The sequence below is a fragment of the Melozone crissalis genome, unplaced genomic scaffold (genome assembly GCF_028551555.1).
Source record: "Melozone crissalis strain CALT ecotype California unplaced genomic scaffold, PUWL_Pcris_2 ptg000033l_1, whole genome shotgun sequence".
NCBI classification, from domain to species: Eukaryota; Metazoa; Chordata; class Aves; order Passeriformes; family Passerellidae; genus Melozone; species Melozone crissalis.
The window spans coordinates 17,147,462-17,166,592 of NW_026535811.1; the positions used below are offsets into that span (position 1 = coordinate 17,147,462).

The window sequence follows — 19,131 nt, forward strand, 5'->3', positions numbered from 1 at the left end:
AGTGACTTTTTATTGAGTAATTATTATTATTTTGATGTTAGCTACAGTCATCAAAATAGTCATATTTTGCTGCCATCAACTACTCCATGTTCCTTCCTACTCCTTGTTTATGCAAAACTATGTCTTCTGCTGTGATACAACTCTAGTAAGAAACAAGGAATATTTTGAGATGCTTGTAAAGGAACTGGATTGAAGTCTGCAGAAGGTAATGAAAGCAGTAAAAACAAGCCACTACCTTAGTCTTGTAGTCGGATCCAAGTTTTCCAGTTTGCACACTGCACACTGAAGTCAAAAGAATAATGTAAAGATGCAGAAAATCATGAAGAGTGTTAGACAGCAAAGGCAGGGCACTATGGAAATCTGAGACACTGAAATCTACTTATCAAGAAATTCACTACCAACCTCTTATCTAGAACTCATTCCTACTGGAAAAGAGTTAGGTCTCATTTTCTAATACAGTCAGCAACTATGTGGCAGATATTCTTTGTGATGGCTGTTTCTTGACTATATAAATCATATTGTTTATCATAAATCAACACTGCCTAGTTCTGACTGCATTCTAAGCATAGCTCGACACTGACTCTGAAATCAGGGATCTGATGACTTCTTTGTCTGATGTCTTTTTGTAATCCATATGAATTCAGTGTTTCAACTGGACCTATGGAATTTCTAGGACTCAAAAAGGCACCATTTCTTTAGGGAGGGCTTGAATGCCATTCACACCTGACACACCCATTAGAGACTGGAATCCTGCACCCTCAGGTGAACACACATTCTCCCTTGGTTTAAGTAAGCACTAAACACAATGCAGCTCCCAAAGCTTTGATAAATTCAACATATTTTATAGTTTTTCCATTAAGGAATACATCAATAGAGGCCACACTGACTCAGAAATTTGCTTTTATGAGAAAGTTAAAACGAATTAACAAAAGACACAAAATAACACAAATGAGGTAAAGCAGTAAGGATGCAGTATCTCTGAGCTTGTTGAGCCAAGACACTATCTACAGCCATATTAAACTAACTAAGAGCATCCATATGAGATTTAACTTACACATATTAGCTTCACACTCTAAGCTGCTTATTCTTTACTTTCCTGAGTGTTCCATGTAGAGAAATCTTTGCTGTGATTGATTACCTCCTCCAGGGAGTAAGTATTTGAAAAAAAGAAGAAAAAGGCTCAGACAACAAGAAGACTTGCAGAAACAAGAGACTGAGATTGATGCTGCTGTCACACAGCTCCCAGTTTCCTAATTTATTATGACAGTCTGAGAATCCAACTCCATAGCTGACAGCCACCAAGATTTATTCTACACTTTTGATTATTTCTCCATACCTAACAAAAACCTTTGGTCTATGCTGATTTATACTCTCACTTGTTTTGGTACTTTTCAGATCACATTGGCTTAAGAAAGCAAACATACAGCAAATTAACATGTAAAGAAAGTTATATCCCATTTGAACTCCAAAGATTAATGTGGGGTGACCAAACATTAGAGTACTTTTAAAGGAGGAAACTTTACACAGAAATAGAAAAAGCAAGATAAGGAAAGCAGAGTGTTGAGATCCCAGCTTCGGAGAGGGCTGGATACCAATGACCTTTCCATTAATCACCAAGAGAATTCCAGATTTTTACTGGATGTTGGAAGATCATCAGAACTCAGATGTTATAATCCTATCTTGAAAGAGAGATTTAATTTAGTTTTCTGACTGCCTGCTACCATTTGGCACCATGGAGACTTTCATAAGATGCAAGCAGCCAAGTAATAAAAGTAAACCCATGTATACAGAAGTTGCATGTAAACATCTAATACAGAATTGTCTCTAGAACATTTACATCCCAGATATCCACATTTTCTCAGCACCTAATCATCAGTCAGCACAAACTGCAGAATAGCAATACCAATATGTGTTCTAAAATCTGATTCATACTACTGTACCATGAAGACGGGATACTTTAAATTGCTGTGATGAATCACAGCTGTTCTTATTAATCTCATGTACAGACCAAACAAGACTGGTAAAATATCTGAAACCAGGAATATGGTAAAAATCAGTTTGCTGAAGAAATATATCAGAAAATAAATTTCTTTGTCACTTCGGCTTGCATATGAAAACCAAAGAACTTCAAAAAATGCTTTCAATTTTTTCATTCTGCAAGAACACATTTGTCACTACAAGGCAGTCGCTATGCAATTTGTAGCATGGATTTGTCTGAATGTGCTCACTGCAGATTGTCTTGGGAAGGTTCAGTAGCTAAATACCAGAAGCTCCCCTCATCTTAAGGCTCTTACTACACCCCAAGGACCTGATCACTGCCTGTCATCTTTTGCAGAAAGGCAGAGCTCACAAGAGTTTAAAACACGCAGATAAATGTGCTGTTAAACCTTGCATTTCAACAGTTCTCATCTTGTCTATAAACATATATTTTATACATTCCCATTCCCATCTTGTGGCTTGGACTCCTCACAGTTAGAACAGCTCCTTGCTACTCAACTACTGAGACCTGATTTGGGGTCTGGCCTGCTTCTCTCAAGGCATAAACCACCTCCAAGTCCCAAAATCCTGTTCAAGTAAAAGCCTGGAAATGAGTAAGAACTTCAAGATTTAGATTATTAACCTTCTCTAGAAAAATACCATAATTTTACATTTGTTTTAATAAAAAAGGAAGAGTTATAAAAAGAAGGCTATTGGGTATTCCTCCATCTGCCAATGGGCTTGGAATTACTAACCAGAAAAATCTGGAAGACAGTTTACAACTGATATTTTTACTGGAGGACCTGCTAATGTGCTAGAGAGGGACAACACATAACTGTCAGCTCACCTAATAGTCTTCTGGAACTAGGAAAGAAGGGCAAGGAAAACTGGAAGACGTCCAAGAAAATTGACCATTTTTCAGCTCCTCTAAAATATTTTTATGAAACTAAAAACAACTTTGCAAAAGCTGTTTAGTTTCATATTAAAAAGGTTAATAAAAAAACCCTATTTGAGCTGTCAGGAAACATAAAGAAAAATAAACATCAGGAATACCAGCATTTGCTTGGAGTTTAAGCAAGCAACAATTGTGCACAGCTGTCAGGAGAAGAAGAAAAATACAGCTAAATAAAAAGGAAGACACTGAGCTCTTTAATCATACCAGTAATTATGCAATCCTGAGTTATGTGACACTTCTGGACAAGATACATCTGGTAGCTTTAGGAATGATTTCTCACACATTTGCAACTCCCCTCCCACTTCATGTTGACAGTCAGATGAGGCCACAATCCCAAGTCCCAGTGTCTATGTTTGAACAACAGGATAGGAACAGGTAGAATTTAATTTCTAATGGGTTTGGGTTTATTTTGGAAAAAAAACTCCAAAAACATAGAACCCTGGAACATTTACTGAAAAATGATTGAATCATATGATGTGATATACATACATTTAAAAGTTGGACTCGATGATCTAAAGGTTAAACTCAATGACCTTGGAGGACTTTTCCAATCGAAATGATTCTGTGATTCTATGCATATAGTAATGTTAGTTTTTTCCTCTGAGTCAGATTGCAGATTATTACCACCCAGCCAAGAATTAAACCTCCATGGCAGGGTTAAACCTCTTCTCTTTTAAAGTAAGCCAAGATATTTTGAAGGAATGCATCAAGACAGGTACTTGGGTTTAGATCTTAACCTCAAACCTTAGAAGAAACGAAATTATGTGACTTCAAACATGAAATTTTATACTGGTTTGAGATCCCAAGGTCTATTTTATAACAGGCATCTCAAGGCCTGTGTCTCATCAGTCCTGGTTCATCTCAGAAGTTTCTCTTTTAGCTGCAGGCTCCCGAATGCCTGGCTGGAATTGCTGCTTTGCTGCACCTACCAGAGCTGGCAAATCAATACCACTCCTGGAGCAGGTTCAGATGCTCCAGGGAAAGTGCCACCACTCCTTTCCCACAGGGGTTTCCATGTGACAGCCACTTTGTCAAGAGATGCAAAGTACCATCTGACAACAGACAAATAAAAAGCTAATTTCCATTTTTCAGGCTGGAAAATTAGGCCTTCTGCCCCAAGCACACCTTCAAGGTTGTGGACACAGCCAGGACCTTGCTAATAAATTCACAGCTGACACTATGCCTATGTCTGCCACACTTGCGTCTGCTCAACTCCTGCAGAGAGCTCCATGGAACTTATCACACACACTAGGAATTGCACTTCTGTCCCAATTTCTGACCAGAATTTCCCTCTGCTTCCCAGGATTCTTCTCAACCAGAAAAATAATTAGCTGCTGAAGAACCATAAGCTATATTGAATCATCAAAACCTACTTTTATAGTTATCTGCAGGAGGTCACACATACAAAAGAATCAATTGAGATATCATATTACAGGTGTCCAAACTTAGTAATTGCTATTTTTCTGTAAGAGAAACCAAAGCTACATACATTATTTGAAATAAAATCAGGGATGCAGAAGGGTTCTATTCCTGCCCATGGTGTAGACCTTGTGTGAAGACTGAGAACTTAATCTGTTTGCCTAGTTACTAATCTATAAAACAATGAAAATTTTATTTCATTTCCTTACAGGACTTTCTGAGGACAATTTTATTACTATTTACAAGGCATCAAGACATGTTCCTACAGCAATTAATACCACAGAAAAACTTTTAAATAAAATAAGTATGTCTCTGAATACAATAATTTATTTTTTGTCCATGCTGCTTTGCATCTTTTTTGATACTTTCTACGAAGAATTTGCAACCTTCTTTAGTATGCTTACTAAAAAGCAGAGGACTTCATAGAACCTATCCTAATCTTTAAAAAAAGGAAGAGTTAGGATGTGTGCAGCCTGGCAGCAAGAATTGCTTATGCAAAAAAGCAATGCTTATTCCCTATTTAAAAAGTGACTATCACAAACCAGACCTCAGGAGAAAGAAAATATGAAAAAAATCCCCAAACAACACACAAAAAGGAGAGATGAAAGCAGGTGGTTGCTATTCTCATTTACATCAAAACAGATAAGCATTATAAAACCCCTCAGATTTGTATTTCATGTACAAGAAGGGAAATCCTATTTCAAACCTACTGTATGACACCAAATACTAGTCTTGCATCCACTTAGCAGAATTTAGAGCAATTTTTGAGAAAAAACTACTCAAGGGAGTGCAGAAAATGTTTATTTTTAGCTAGACAAGGATATCACCATAGGAAGGCAGGAAGGCAGGAAGGCAGGAAGGAAGGAAGGAAGGAAGGAAGGAAGGAAGGAAGGAAATGTTGGAGGAAGAACTCAGGAAAAAGCACTTAACTTGTCCACAGCATCTGCTGTAATTGAATACTACAAGTTTGCTATTTATAAAGAAGATTTTAGTCATCTTGCTGTACTGATGTTATTAGAAAGACATTCAGTGAAGATTTATGAAGGAATGTAAACCCTGTCAAGAAGAGATGGCTTAAGATCTTGCAGAGACCACAGCCAAGCAAGATATGTAGAAATCCTGATGTCAAAGAAGATATGCAGAAGTTCTGATGAAATCTTTTTCATTATAAGAAAGATGAAAAGCATTCATACCAATCTTGTGAAGCATTCTTTGTCTCTATAACATCCATGAAAAATGACTGGTTTCTCAAAAAGCAAGAACAGATGGAAACCAGTGGACTCACCAAAACAATTCCATTCAATGCCTAATTTCATCATGGTGAAAAAGAAAATCTTTGGAATAAGCAAACTAATTTCCAAAACATTACAGAAATCCTAATTTAAATTTGTTTGTGCAAATACAGGGTTTGTTTATGAGACCTCACTGCAACCTCTTATGCATTTACATATTTCTGGTAGCATAAGAGAAGGGAAATATAGCTGGTGAAGAAGGGAAGGGATGAGAATGTTGCCCTTTTCAAAAACTGATACTGTACTAATGGAAACCACTAGGCTGCCACAACAGTCAGTATAACTGACAATGCCAGCAACTAGATGGGGTGCAAATAATGGCAGAAAAATGCCATCCAAAAAAAAAAGTTCTCTCTTTTCTAGCAGTGGTATCCCAAATCTGAGTCAGCACACAACAAACAGCCATAGCAAGATTGGTATGGTCATTGTCACAATTAAAATGTTCAGTCTAAAACCCTGCAAGCAGACATGCTGGCCCTCACTAAAATCACTCAGATTTCAAAGAAGGAAAGAAGGAAGAGGGAATGTGCCTTGATTCCCTTTGCAGTGTCTGTAAGTAAAACCAGATATTTTACTAAGACATGCTAAAGACCATTTATTAGTTGCAGACACAACCTCCCCAGTCCATGGTCTCAAAATCAGAAAGACAATTGTGGCCTCTTTTAGTGTCCTAAGGTTGTACATTGGGAGAAAGGGAGCTCTTTGCTATTACTCCCAATGTAGTCACCTGTCTGTATTTTTGTTGGCCCTTTTTTTAAATCAAAAAAGAAAAAAAAAAAAAAAACAAAAAAAACCCCACAAAAATATCAAGTGGCTGGATATAAATTAATGAAAATGTAATTAGAAATGTGACTATCTCTGTAGATTTAGCCTCTTCATTTCATGACCAGAGAGCAATAACATAGACAGCAGGTCCAAAAAAAATCCCACAGATCTCCTCAATGGCTCATCATTGATCAGGTCACTCCTTTTGCTGTTCAGTGTTCAAAAAGGTTTTTTCCCTACTATAATGGGAGTTGTTTGGACAAAGTTGAAGCTAGCAAGCTGTTTGAAACAACACATATGCACAGTTATTTGAATTCCAAATATTTGAACTATTTGATTATGTCTGTGTTCTGTTTTAGTAAGAATTTATGAATATTAGAATAAATAGAGCTTTTCTTTATTTTTAAAATTAATGTCTGGCTGCTCTTTGTATGAGAAATACCTCTTGCACCATTAATCATTTGACCACCTCAGGCTGAGGCAAATAAATCTATTTTAGTCTGTTCTATTACAAATGAAATTTGGAAGTTTGAGTAAAAACCCCTGTCAATGGTCAGGATATATAATCCATCTGAACACATAGTACTCTGCTTGAAAATAAATGCAGTACAAAATACATCTACTGAAAGGCTAATCAAATCCTTGCCCTGAAATCCTAGTTCTTTCATAGCTTCAGTTAGTGCAGACTGGTGATACTGGACTTCAATATTTCTGGTTTGCTGCCTCATTTCTTGAATTTCATTGAAAATATCTCAGTTTTTATTAAAGTGGAGCTGCTGCTGACCCAGAGAAAAATATCCCTTTTACATACTGTTTTATAAACATCACCTTGAAATTAACTTAGGACCGTACCAAAATGTGATCTTTGCATTTATATTGGGAATAGTGAGAAAGAGTCTCTAAGCAAAAAATGACCAACAAGTAAGAAGCTATGGGAAACTGGACATAGCAGTGTAGCTTCATTTCCAGGCAACTGGTGTGAGGAATTTCATAATAAGAACATACACCTATGTAACTCTAGGACAAACCCACCATATTTGAACCAGAGCAATGGCCATGAATCAAAAATACAGATCCCCAAATCCTCAGACTGCTGAAGCAATGAAGATCCTGCACTGGGCTTTCACAGTCAGTGGACAGTGTCCCTCCAGTTATTAGTGATTAGTGTTTCTTCTGCCCTGTTTCATTGTCCAAGTTTTCTTCCCTGGCTTACTTGTACTTCTAACATTCCATAATTTATGTTCATACACCATAACCAGAACTGTGCTGCCTGAAAAGGGGAAAAAGGGGAGGGAAAGCTCTAAAGATATGACCGGGATGACAAAAGTTGGAAGAAACAGACAAAATATATCTCAGTATATTTAATATATTTAACAGATTACTTTTCTTAAAGAAGAAGCCCAAGCATCCAGCACAGGCTTTGGGGATCAGGGTTTTCCTCACCAATATTAAACATGGGCATTCTGCTTTGAGCATGTCGAGATTAAGAGTGACCTAAACCACACTGGGGCTAACACACACGTTTGAATGTATTCATTGTGACCTGGATCAAGTCTTTTCTGAAGATGTGCCAGATGATAAAATGCAGAAAACAGATCAGGCCTTCTTGGCACGGGCATGAAATGAAAGTTTCTTGCATTCACCACTTACCAAGACAGTTGTGGCCATCGTGGGCTAACATGAATCCATCATAGCACGTACACCTGTAGTTGCCTGGAATGTTGATACACTCATGGACACAACCCCCATTGTAGAAGTCATTTTCACACTCGTCGATATCTAAAACACAAAAGGAGAGAAAAAAAGCTTTTGTAAAAGAGAATTCTAACAATACAGAAAAAATTCTCCAGCTGAGCATGTTTTTTCAAATATGTCCATCCCTAATCTTTCTTTTAGGCTCATTTTGCCTACTTCAACACATGGTCAGGTAATGAATATATCAGGGTCATATTTGTCTGAAAAGCACAAAGCCAATGTATAGAACACTCTTTTACAAAATAACTGGAGTATCATCACAGTAAACAATGATATGTTGTTAAAAATAAAAAACTGAATACTTGATTTTGCTACACTTTATATTTAAAAAGTAGTTTTATTTTCTGGCTTCAAAATAATCAAGAAGAGAATAAATGAAACCTTTGACTTGTAACAACTATGAGAAGCATAGTATTAATATGGCATGAGACAAAAGTAGGCCTTTTATAACAAATAAACTATAATCTTCTGTATTAATCACATACAAACAGAACCACAAAAATGTCAGTATTTTCTTCTCAGAATATATGATAGAGTCGTTTGGGGTTTTTTTCATACTGGCCTGTATCTTAAAGAGGATCATAAAAGATGAGAGATGGATTCTGCTTCAATTGCAAACAATCCTGCCATGATCTTCCTTCCCTTGTACAAAAAAAATCACTCATTCTAGAAAAAGCAAACTTTATTCTTTCTACAAGCTGTATTTTGGCTTATACATGGAACATCAGTATCACAGCTACTCTTGTGAATAATTAAGTGGTGCGCATCAACCAACTAAAAATACATAAATAATTAAAGATAGCCTCATGGCTTGATAAGTATCAGGTCTAAATTTGTGTTGTGCTAGACCAAAAACCACAGCTAATCTCCCTAACTTAGGCAGAACATGATAAACAGATAAAATTATTATTGTAGAAACCACCTGTTAGAATATCAGAGTTACCCCAGCATTACATTTCAAATGCGCCTTCCATTGCAGAGGTGATTGACATTTTTCTAAATTAGGTTAATGTTCACATAGATTTTCTCTCTCATTTTTTTCGCCTTTTAAAAGCACTCCGCAAAAGGCTCTTGCTACCTGGTATGATACCCATTTAGAATCCAAAGAGGACAAGGTGGTTTTGGCAAAATCAGACCCGTCTGAAGAGCCGCCTCAGACTCAGCCACTCAGTGCCTTCACCACTTCTGGTGCTTGGATTGAGAATGGCTGGGTTTGTCCCTCCTCACACAATCTGTGAGAGCAGGGACAGGCTTTTCCCAAGTTCTGTTGCAAGTCTTCTCCCTCATGTTGGCCTCTCCCAGAAATCTAGCTTAAATTCAGAATTTTCCAAGTCTCCATCCACCTGTCTTCAACAGCTTTGAATTTCCCCTTGTACAACCTTCTCAGCAGCTTGAAAAGGGAATGACAGACTTGGCTTTATTTGCAAAACCAGCTGGCTATTTTGTAACTCAGCATTTGGCACCATAGCAATACCAGAAATAGGAAACTGGAGAAATGATCTTCCAAACCAAAATACAAGCTGCTGCTTAAAGGTAGATTTCCTAGTCTTTAAAGCACTGCTCTTTTTCTGAAGGTTCTCATTCTTTACTAACAATTTCCATCCATGAGCTGTACAAGTGCCCACTCAGCACAGCCTGTGGTTGTGCTCTACCTTCCAAGTCCACTATGAGAGGAAAATGAGAAATCTATGATTTTTATTGAAAACAAGAATGAGCAAGTCAAGTGCTCATCCCAAACAACCTGCAATGCAGTCTCTGAGAAGCTGCTCTCATTAGACCACAGCTCCGTGTGCCTGGGTGCATATTCCCAAAATGTTACAGTCTGCTTTCCACTCAGCAGAAATTTGCACCTTCCACAACCATTCATGAATATTTCCAGAGACTTCTTGTTGTTCCCTACAGGCTACAGAGACAAAAAGAGAGCTCTACAGTAATGCCATGTTTTAACAGGCCAAATCAATACTCAAAATGCATCTAACAGGATTTTGATGTCAGGTGTCTCAGGTGTTCCCCTCAGGACACTCAGAAAAAGTAGCATCTTCATTTCAAGGTTTGTTCTTAACTTTTATCCAGCAATGAGTCTTTTCAGAAGAGGGCATTCAGAAGAAGCTGTTACCACCTGTTATGTTCCTCAGCATCAGACTGCCAGGGTTGAGCAATTAATTCCATTTTTTTTTTCAAACAATGAACCAAACAGTACTATTTGTTTAAACAAGCAGTGGGAAAGCTTTCAAAAGGGACAAAAAATACCAAAGAAATGTGAAGCCTTTTGAATGACTGCCCCTTATATAATAGTTATTTCTAAAAAGCTGTACTGTGATTAGCAGCACAAATGATGATGCAATACAAATACTCCAGTTATGGAAAAGGTAATGCAACAGATACAGAAACCACAAAAATAGCAAAAGAAACAGATACTTTTCATATCATTCTCTTAGAAGTTCCAGTCACAATTAATATTGCAAAAGGATTAGAATATTATTTCTCCCTTTTGCACCCCAATAGCTGTAAAAAACTAGAAGTAGAACCAAACATTCTAACTCATTTTCAGAGCCACATTGTGGGGGTTTTTGTGTTTCTTCCCTCCAAAACCCAAATAACTATTTAAAAACTTCACCTGGCAGGCTGATTGGAATTTCTATCTCCAGCATGGCTAGCAAAAAAATCAAGAGGCTAAGACTGGTGTATTTACATGTCCAAAAAAATCAAAGCAAAAACACAGCAAAAAAAAACCCCAGCCGCTCTCTCCCCAATAAAAACCCAAACAAACAAACAAAAAAAACCCAAACAAGAAAACCTCACAAAAACATGCACAAAGCCTACAAAGTCCAAATGTTGAACATTTTTGACGCTCCAACTGCCAAAAGAAATGCAAGCAACGTGACCACCACTCCGTCTTCTCTTTTACCTGGAGGAAGACATTCTTTAAAGAATGCCTCAGTGTGCAACAGCTGCAATTTATGGACAGAATACTGCATCTGACACGCCAGAATACAGCTTCCATAGTAAGCTTCATATAGAGTAAAAGTAATAGGAGTACATTCAATCACATAAAACCTGCAGCCTTGCTCTTCATTTTGTCTATTATAAGCCTCAAAATTCACAGGGGCCATCTGTGTCCATTTCCTTTTGAGTAGGTCATATCCTATCATTCTTTTTTTCCTATAATTGATAGAATTGGATGCTAATCAAAACCTCAACTCTAAACACCTCTGCTTTCCCTGCTAATTTTATAGCTTCAACTATCCTTAGCATTTGTAGCATTTGATCTCTTAATATTGTCTTTCATCGTGCAGGAATTACCATAACAAAAACAAAAACCAAAACCAAGAGGAAAAAAATAAATGTAGGTATTCAAGCACGAAATTGTGATGGATGCAGGTGCATCTACTGATGAATTTGCAAGGTTTCTCAAAGAGAAACCCAAAGTTTTGTCTACAATGGCAAAATATTTATAAAGTTTTCAATTCCTTAAATTCCAGCTGTTCAGATGGGGAACTCTTGGGGTATTTAGTGAAGAAATCACCTTAGAAGAGAACTGCGGTATTTCCACTCCAAGAGAAATTAAATCCATGTGGTACTACAATGGCAGGAATTGTGGTAGCCTCAGACAAGAATTAAATGCACCAAAATGATTAAGAAGGTGTAGAGACATTTTCAGTACTGACACAACCTGCCAAGAACCCATTTGAGCTTAGTGTACTCAAAAAGACAGCACCTCCCAATCCCAGGGCTGAATGTAAGGACATCCTCAGATGCTGGCAAAATAATTTTGATCATCTCTTTCTGGAACTGGTTCAGAAAAATCTCAAAAATCCACTGCTTGTTTCAAAAGTTTTAAAGTAAAAAATGATTAGGAAAGAAGACTTAAAAAGAAACTTGCTTACTTGGGTGTACTAGTAACTGTAGTGGTTCAGCTATTTACCAAGGTGAAAGAGGTTTGGAAACTCCATCCTAATTCTTTCTGGAAAGCAGAGGTGAATCTCTTTGTTACCATCTGGAAATAATTCTTTGAGCACATCCCTAGGGTACACAGCCATGCTCTTCTACTGCCCTCCTCAAGGAGCAGTGGTGTTACTTAAAGAACACTCACTCTATGAGACTGCAGTTATTATGCAATGCAAGCATCTAAGAATTTCTAAAAAATACTCTAGACAAGTATCTGAGGATGTGTTACCATGAGGATGTGCTCTAATTTACAGTCCTTGTATTTCAGTTATAGGAAGAGAATTTGAATTTGTTTTGAGTAATCTGATTCTTTTTAGTTTGATGGGACTTGTATTTCCCTTATACATAATGGGGTTAATTCTTCTTTCATTATTAGAGGTGAAATTGATGCTGCCCCATGATTGGTTTAATTTGTGTATTCTGCCACAAAGAGATGGAACTCTCATAAGCCTCACAATGCCACCCTGCAGAGAAGCATCTCTTCCAGAAGCACATATAACTATGAAATGTTCAAAATAAAACAAGAATCAAACTCTTTTGCTTCCCATATCACAGTATTTCAGCTTTCTGTTACAGCAGAGAATAGAAGACACATCAGCATGCAATAACTAATGTCCACAAGACAAGCCAAACTGTAAAAAAAACGAGGAAGTTGCAAAATGCCTGGTTCCCATTTTGTCTGAATATTTTCAGCACTGTCATTAATTGACTGAGTGCTAATCATCTTTTCCAAGCAGTAACCAGCTCTCCTAGAAGGTGGAACAGAATTTATGCCAAGTAAGTAAAAAGTCTACCTCCAGAAAAATTAATTCCCACTCTTCATTGCATCACTTGAAATTAATTAAGTTCCTGAATGTCCAAAAATGTGTGTTCCAACACATGCAACAAACTTTGTCAGCACAGATACAGATCATCATGGGCACAGCTAGTGAAATCAAAGCAAATGCCTGCATGGATTTGATGAATTTTGGATGAGTGTCACAGCTAAACTGTCACAAGAAGCCTTATGGCTATTAACATGCAAAAGGAAGAATGACTGAGGCCTGGAAGTCAATGAGCCAAATTCAGTGTTTAGTGTTGAATTCCGCAGATTTCTGTAGAAAATGGGAAAGTGTGCATTGACACAATTTTTATCTTGGCATCTGTCAAGGCCACAGATCCCAACACTCACAATGCAACAGAAGATGTTCAAAATTGGCGTGGGATTGAACAAAATCTGTGTCCATTTTAAAGTATTTCTTGACTAGCAATATAAGGGCAAGATCTGGAGCTAATTTAGTAAACAAAAACTTCAATTGACTTTGAATGGAGTAATTTATGTGCTTGAACGTTTTAAAACAAATAGCCAAAGAAAGCTGTCTGCCCACATCAACTTCTTATTTACAGAACCACAAACAAAGGCGATTGTGCAGGTATATTATGCAGATGTAGAATTTCTCATAAAGAAGCTGGATCCATTAAATAGTTAGAAAAAGAAATATTAAAATCTTTGTAAGTACATCTTGATGCCTGAAGCCATGTATTTCTCCAGTATCTAAAGAAAGAAAATTTTGATATTCATCTTCCTTTATCTAATTGCTTTAAGCAAAATACTGCCAAAAAGGCACTGTGGAGACAGTAAATAACATTGCCCTTACAAACTTGACAGGAAAGAAACTGTGTTTTACCTTCTTGCTTTAAAAGGGGTTGCTGCTAGCCCCTACCAAGGGCAAAGCACACCAGATGCAAAATTCTCTTTTATCAGTTGGCTTCTGCTAAAAAATGCCCTCCTACAGTTCTGCAACAGCAGCATCTTGCCTGCTTTTCCACAACCCTTATGCAGCCAAGAACACTGCAAGGTGCTGGAGCCCATATTTCCATGTAGCAATATTTTTCAATTTATGGCTTCTCTACTAAGAGCTTTCAAAAAATGTTATTGATTCTTTATCGAGTTTTGGTCACTGTTCCTCCTAGGGCTAATGCACTATCCTCATATTTACAGAAAAATACAGGGAAAAAAAGCCCATCCCTAGGTTCTAAATCCTACACAACTAAGAAGATTTACAGTGCAGAACTGTCTTCCTCACTGCATAGCTTCATACAAGCTTGATCTCAGATGCTTGTGAAAGAAAGTAACCTCGTAAAATCCAAAGATAAAACAGCCTGAGATGAAAACCCAATTCTACAATTTTTGCCACTGGCTTAGTGAAGCCAGGAAGACACATTTTCTGGGATTCACAGTAGAGAGATACGTACGACAGGATCAGCACTGAAATTTTTTGTTCCCATTTCCAATTCAGAGCAAACAGCAATGTACACTGACTCCACTGCTTTAAAGGAAACAAGCAGAAGTGAAGTTACATGCACACTGACAAGAATTACAAACAAGTTCAAGTCCTGGATCACAGTCAGATCAGCAGCTTTTTCTTCTTCATAACTGAGACTGCAAAAGCCATGAAAATAAGTAAAAATTACATGGGAATAGTCACATTTTAATATATATTCTTTGTCAGAGTCTATATTTAATATACATTCAGCAGATATACATCACACTCTGGACAACCTGAACCTAAAGCATTTGAATTTCCCTTATCAAGCTGCACTTTCCTTAAGAAGGGAATCAGTTCCAGATCCAAAGGCCAGAATAAAAGCTCAAACATAGGTTAAAGATCATTCTGGTAAAGTGCAGGTGAAATTTGCCAGAAGTTCAGCTCTCAGGAAAACACCCAACCTAAGCAATATTACTAAACACGTTAGAGTCTTACAAAGACTTTAGCATCAGCACATTTCCACACATTTCAAGTCTGCTCTGCTCTTAAAATTTGCAAAATATGACCAAAGTATGAAGAATTGGGTGGGAAAATGTGATCAATTATCAATTTCACTAAATCTGACCTGATGAAATAGCATTTCCATCTGTTTTGTGGCATAGGAATTCATCATCTACTCCAAGTCCAAATTTTATGAGAATATATTGACATACAAAGACTCTCAATATTTCTACTCCAAAAAAACCCCTTCACCTCCAGAGAAAAATCCATTTTTGAAAATCCCTTTCCACGAAATGCTTGTTAAATCACTTTTTCTATAAAACAAATTATTTGTTACATCTGGCCCTTCCTGCAATACTTTATTTTTTGACTAATAAATGTTAAAATCTTTATTCTTTAGATGCTGTGACCTTGTAAATGTTACAATCTAATGAATCAGAGGAACACAGAGTGCAGTTTTTACAGCTTTCAAGTTGCTATGATGTTTTCAAGACGCTTGTGCCAAAGAAAACTGTAAAATTTGATAGCCATTAGGGCTTCTCTAAGAGGCAAGGTCAAGAGTGGGCAGGCTGGGAGCAGGGTAAATTCAGAAGGAGCAGCCGGATGTTTCTCAGTGGAGAAGGAAAAAGAACAGGTACAATATGTTGTTTAACATGAGGTTTTTTCAGTGTAAATCCCTCAAGAGCCTTTCCATTATGGGAACTGCCTCTCCCATGTTTTTCCCATTAGTGTGTCCACAAAGAAAAAAAAATCAATTTTACAACTTCCTTCAAAAATGTCACAAGCCCCTATTTCCCAGTATTAAACTGGCAATAAAATGAAAAGGCCATGCCAGTTTAGTGGACATGATTTGGATACAATCTGTGGTATTGTTGTGCTGTTTTTCTGGAAGCCATTTCATCCAGTTTCCAGAAAAGATCAAGTATTCTGCAGCAGTTTTGTTTCCTTTCCTTCTGTGATGGCTAAACACAAAGTTCATCATGCTTTATCTCTTGCTAAAGTATTGTCTGAAAGAAGTGGGGTGAAATGGAATACAAACCAACTATGTAAAGCTACGTCCAGCTGGTTAAACAAGACACACACATTTTTAAAGTGTGAACAGTTTCAGATTTAGAACTCTCTTGCCTAAAAGTATTTAGGATATGTCTGAAAGACAGATGAGATATCGTCACATTTATCAATGTCTGTAGATATGACTTTTTAAAATTTAATTTTATTTTAATACTGTTTAATAATTTTTTCCTAACCACAGTTATTAACTTATCATTTTAAAGAAAGCACAGAGACAACTATTAACGATCCCTATTTTGCCCTGTGTCTGTAATTTTTTCCCACTATTATACTGTGTACAGCAAGCATGAATCTAATTTTCAAGTCACACAGCGTAAAGGTAGCCTCACAGGAATCATCCTCACTGGTTGGGGAAAACCAGCTTTCAGACACGAATCCTTCTCTAAGGAGGAGAATAGGTAAGTGAACTGAGTTTATCACCTGTAGAAAATGTAGGTGTGCTTAGCACTTGCTACTTTTCAAATTTTAGTTAATGATCTTCAAATATTGTGCATCATACAGAGAGAATTAAAGAGCCACATTTAAAGACACGAGTGACTAGACAGTATCAAGCACCCAGTGCTGTAAGCTGACTTCAGCTGACTTAGCTCATACATTGGAAAAAGCAACAAGGCAATAGATGATGAAAATGCAAAATTCCTACAGTAGCTGAATGGCTATATCTCACATTTTTGGTGAGTAACCATCCCATTCTTCATTCATCAATAAGAAATATGGTGTCTAGAGACACCCCTCCTTACATTTTCTTAAATTCACCTTCCCTTCCTCAATTTCTTGTCGCTGTTCTCTTTCCTGTGCATTTCCCTCCTTATTTAAACTCTGAATTCGAAGAGTGGAAAGGACATTTTTAGTGGCTGGACATTGATATGCCAATCAAAGTGACAACAGGCCCAAGAACCTACCCCTTTGATTCCTTCTCTGAGGATACCTGATGTTCAAGGCAGGTATTCCTGCCTCAGTCCACACGGACCTTGCCACTGGAAAGTTATCACTGAAGTACAGTGAAGTAAGAAATATGGAAAAATATTGGAAAAAAGGTAACTTACAAACTGAAAGCTGAGGTTCTGCACGCATTTGGTGTCACTTGCCAGCCACCTAAATACTCTATATGGTGGCATACATAACACCTCAGCAGCAGGAATGGGGAGGAGATCAAACAACTGATACAAAACACTCCTCACTTAGCACCTTAAGAGTTTCTGACTGCTTAATTGGCAAGTCTCCCTACTACATTAACACTGGAGTTTTACAGAGCTTTTTACCTACACTACCTTTTGGGTGCCTGAAACCTTTGGAGAGCTAGAATCATTTATGGGAAAAAATAATTAAGCAGAGTTCTTTCCCTAAGGAATGTTTTATGTTCTCTTAATGTATCTGAGTATTACCCCTGTGTGACATCTGCCATCTTGACTAGCACAATGGAAACTTATTTGTGACCATTCCAGCTTCATTTATAGTAAATAGATTTTTTTTCCTAGATAAACCCAAAATTATTGTAATCCTGCATTCAGCATTTCTTGAACCCTTTATTAGAGCTTGGAGCAGCTTGACATTTGTCTTAATTGATATTTAAACAGATTTGCTGCAAGTTCTTTGAAGCTCAGGTGAGATACCCAAATAAAGATGGATACCTGCAGAGCATGTAACGGTTTTAGAGTCTGTCTTTATTTAGTAGCTGCCATGCCCGAGAAGCTCAAGCAGAGAGGTTTCCTGTTCACAAGCTGTTATGAATGTGAAACATGACATTTGACAGCATTTTTTCCCCACCACTTCTAAATCACAGCCATTTGCACCCCAATTCCCTCTTTTAATATAATGGGAAATGTTTGATTCTACAGCAAATCTTCAAAGTTCTCGGCCATCTAACGGGAGAGTATTTCTATCTTTTTACTGGCACTGCTGGTGTGCATGCATCCTAACGATAATTTTTTCAGTAAGTAATGGCAGGAGGTTGCTCCTAGATTTTTAAATTCAAATTTGCACCTATCAATTTTGAGAAAGTGTTTCAAGTAATAAAATTATCTCATTGATACAGATATAACTCACCTACTTTCTTCCCAGACTCTGTAGGCATCTCATTCTCAGATTACTTATCTCCAACCTCACTTGCATTTAATTTCTAATTTAATTTCAGAACCAGTCAGTGGCAGACTGTGCACTGCCAAATGGAAGATATCTTGGTATCAAAGAGCACATGCTTCCTTAGTCCCTGGCAGACTGACACTTCAGTTTCATGCTGAAAAAGCCAAGACCACAAACAGAATGGGAGGCTGCAGCGCAATGATTTTCAGCCTTCCTGGATATGAGGAACTAGTATGTTTTCCAGCAGAAGTGGAAACACTCCGTCAGCAAATTTACATCTTCTGACAGCAGGTTTACCTTTTCAAACTTTTTTTCCCACTTGTACCTCAGGCTTCTGGCTGAAAACTACTCTGTCGTGCTGGTTAATCACTTGGGGAATATAATGTGACTTATACCAAGCAAGATTTGCTGAATACAGCACTTCCTGTCATCCTGTATCACTTGGTCAAACTTCCTACTCTGTGCAAGACGCATATCAGATATTAATTTTGCCAGCCTACAAAACCTGGCAGGACAGTCCCACACAAGTAATCTGTCTGTGAGCAGAGCAGCTCTACCTTACACTGCTGATATGCCCTGCAATGAGGGAATCATCTGTTCAGGGCTGCCTTTCATTCCAATATTTACTGAAGTGATGTGGCTACTTCTAAATATGATCCACAGGGAAACCACGGACTTGTGTTCCCTGCCAGTCACAATACTTAGGAAGCCCAAGAAACCAACTCTGCCTCCTATTTTGACACCTGCTCCCTGGATGCAGACAAATTCATACCATTCCCCAACAACATCCTTCATGATCTGAAGGCCTCTCAGCATTTTGGTTTGCAGACAACAGTAAAGAGCAGCCCACAAGGAGTCCACTCTCAGTCCTTCACAGGGATAAAGGGATAAACTCCTCACCCAGTAAACTGCAGCTGGCTGGGTGGTAACTTGGTTCATCAAAACACAGATCCTTCTTTGGTTTAGAATCATTACACTTGGTTTTGCTGTATATAGTTTTTCTACCTGCAGAAGCTTTTATCTGGTCTAGCAGGGCGTGCACAATGGTAAAAAGGTTGTAACACACCTGAATTGTGTGAAATGCTGAAATGCTCTGAAAAATGGAAGGATTGCTCAT

At 37.6% G+C, this 19,131-nt stretch overlaps 1 protein-coding gene across 1 annotated transcript in view; it reads right to left on the reverse strand.

The window, feature by feature from the left end:
- Positions 1-19,131, reverse strand: part of SCUBE1 (signal peptide, CUB domain and EGF like domain containing 1) — a 187,945-nt gene that overhangs the window by 148,980 nt on the left and 19,834 nt on the right. Inside the window, exon 3 of the mRNA XM_054282072.1 lies at positions 8,059-8,187. Within this exon, the coding sequence (XP_054138047.1) occupies positions 8,059-8,187 (129 nt within the window). The remainder of the gene's footprint in view (positions 1-8,058; positions 8,188-19,131) is intronic.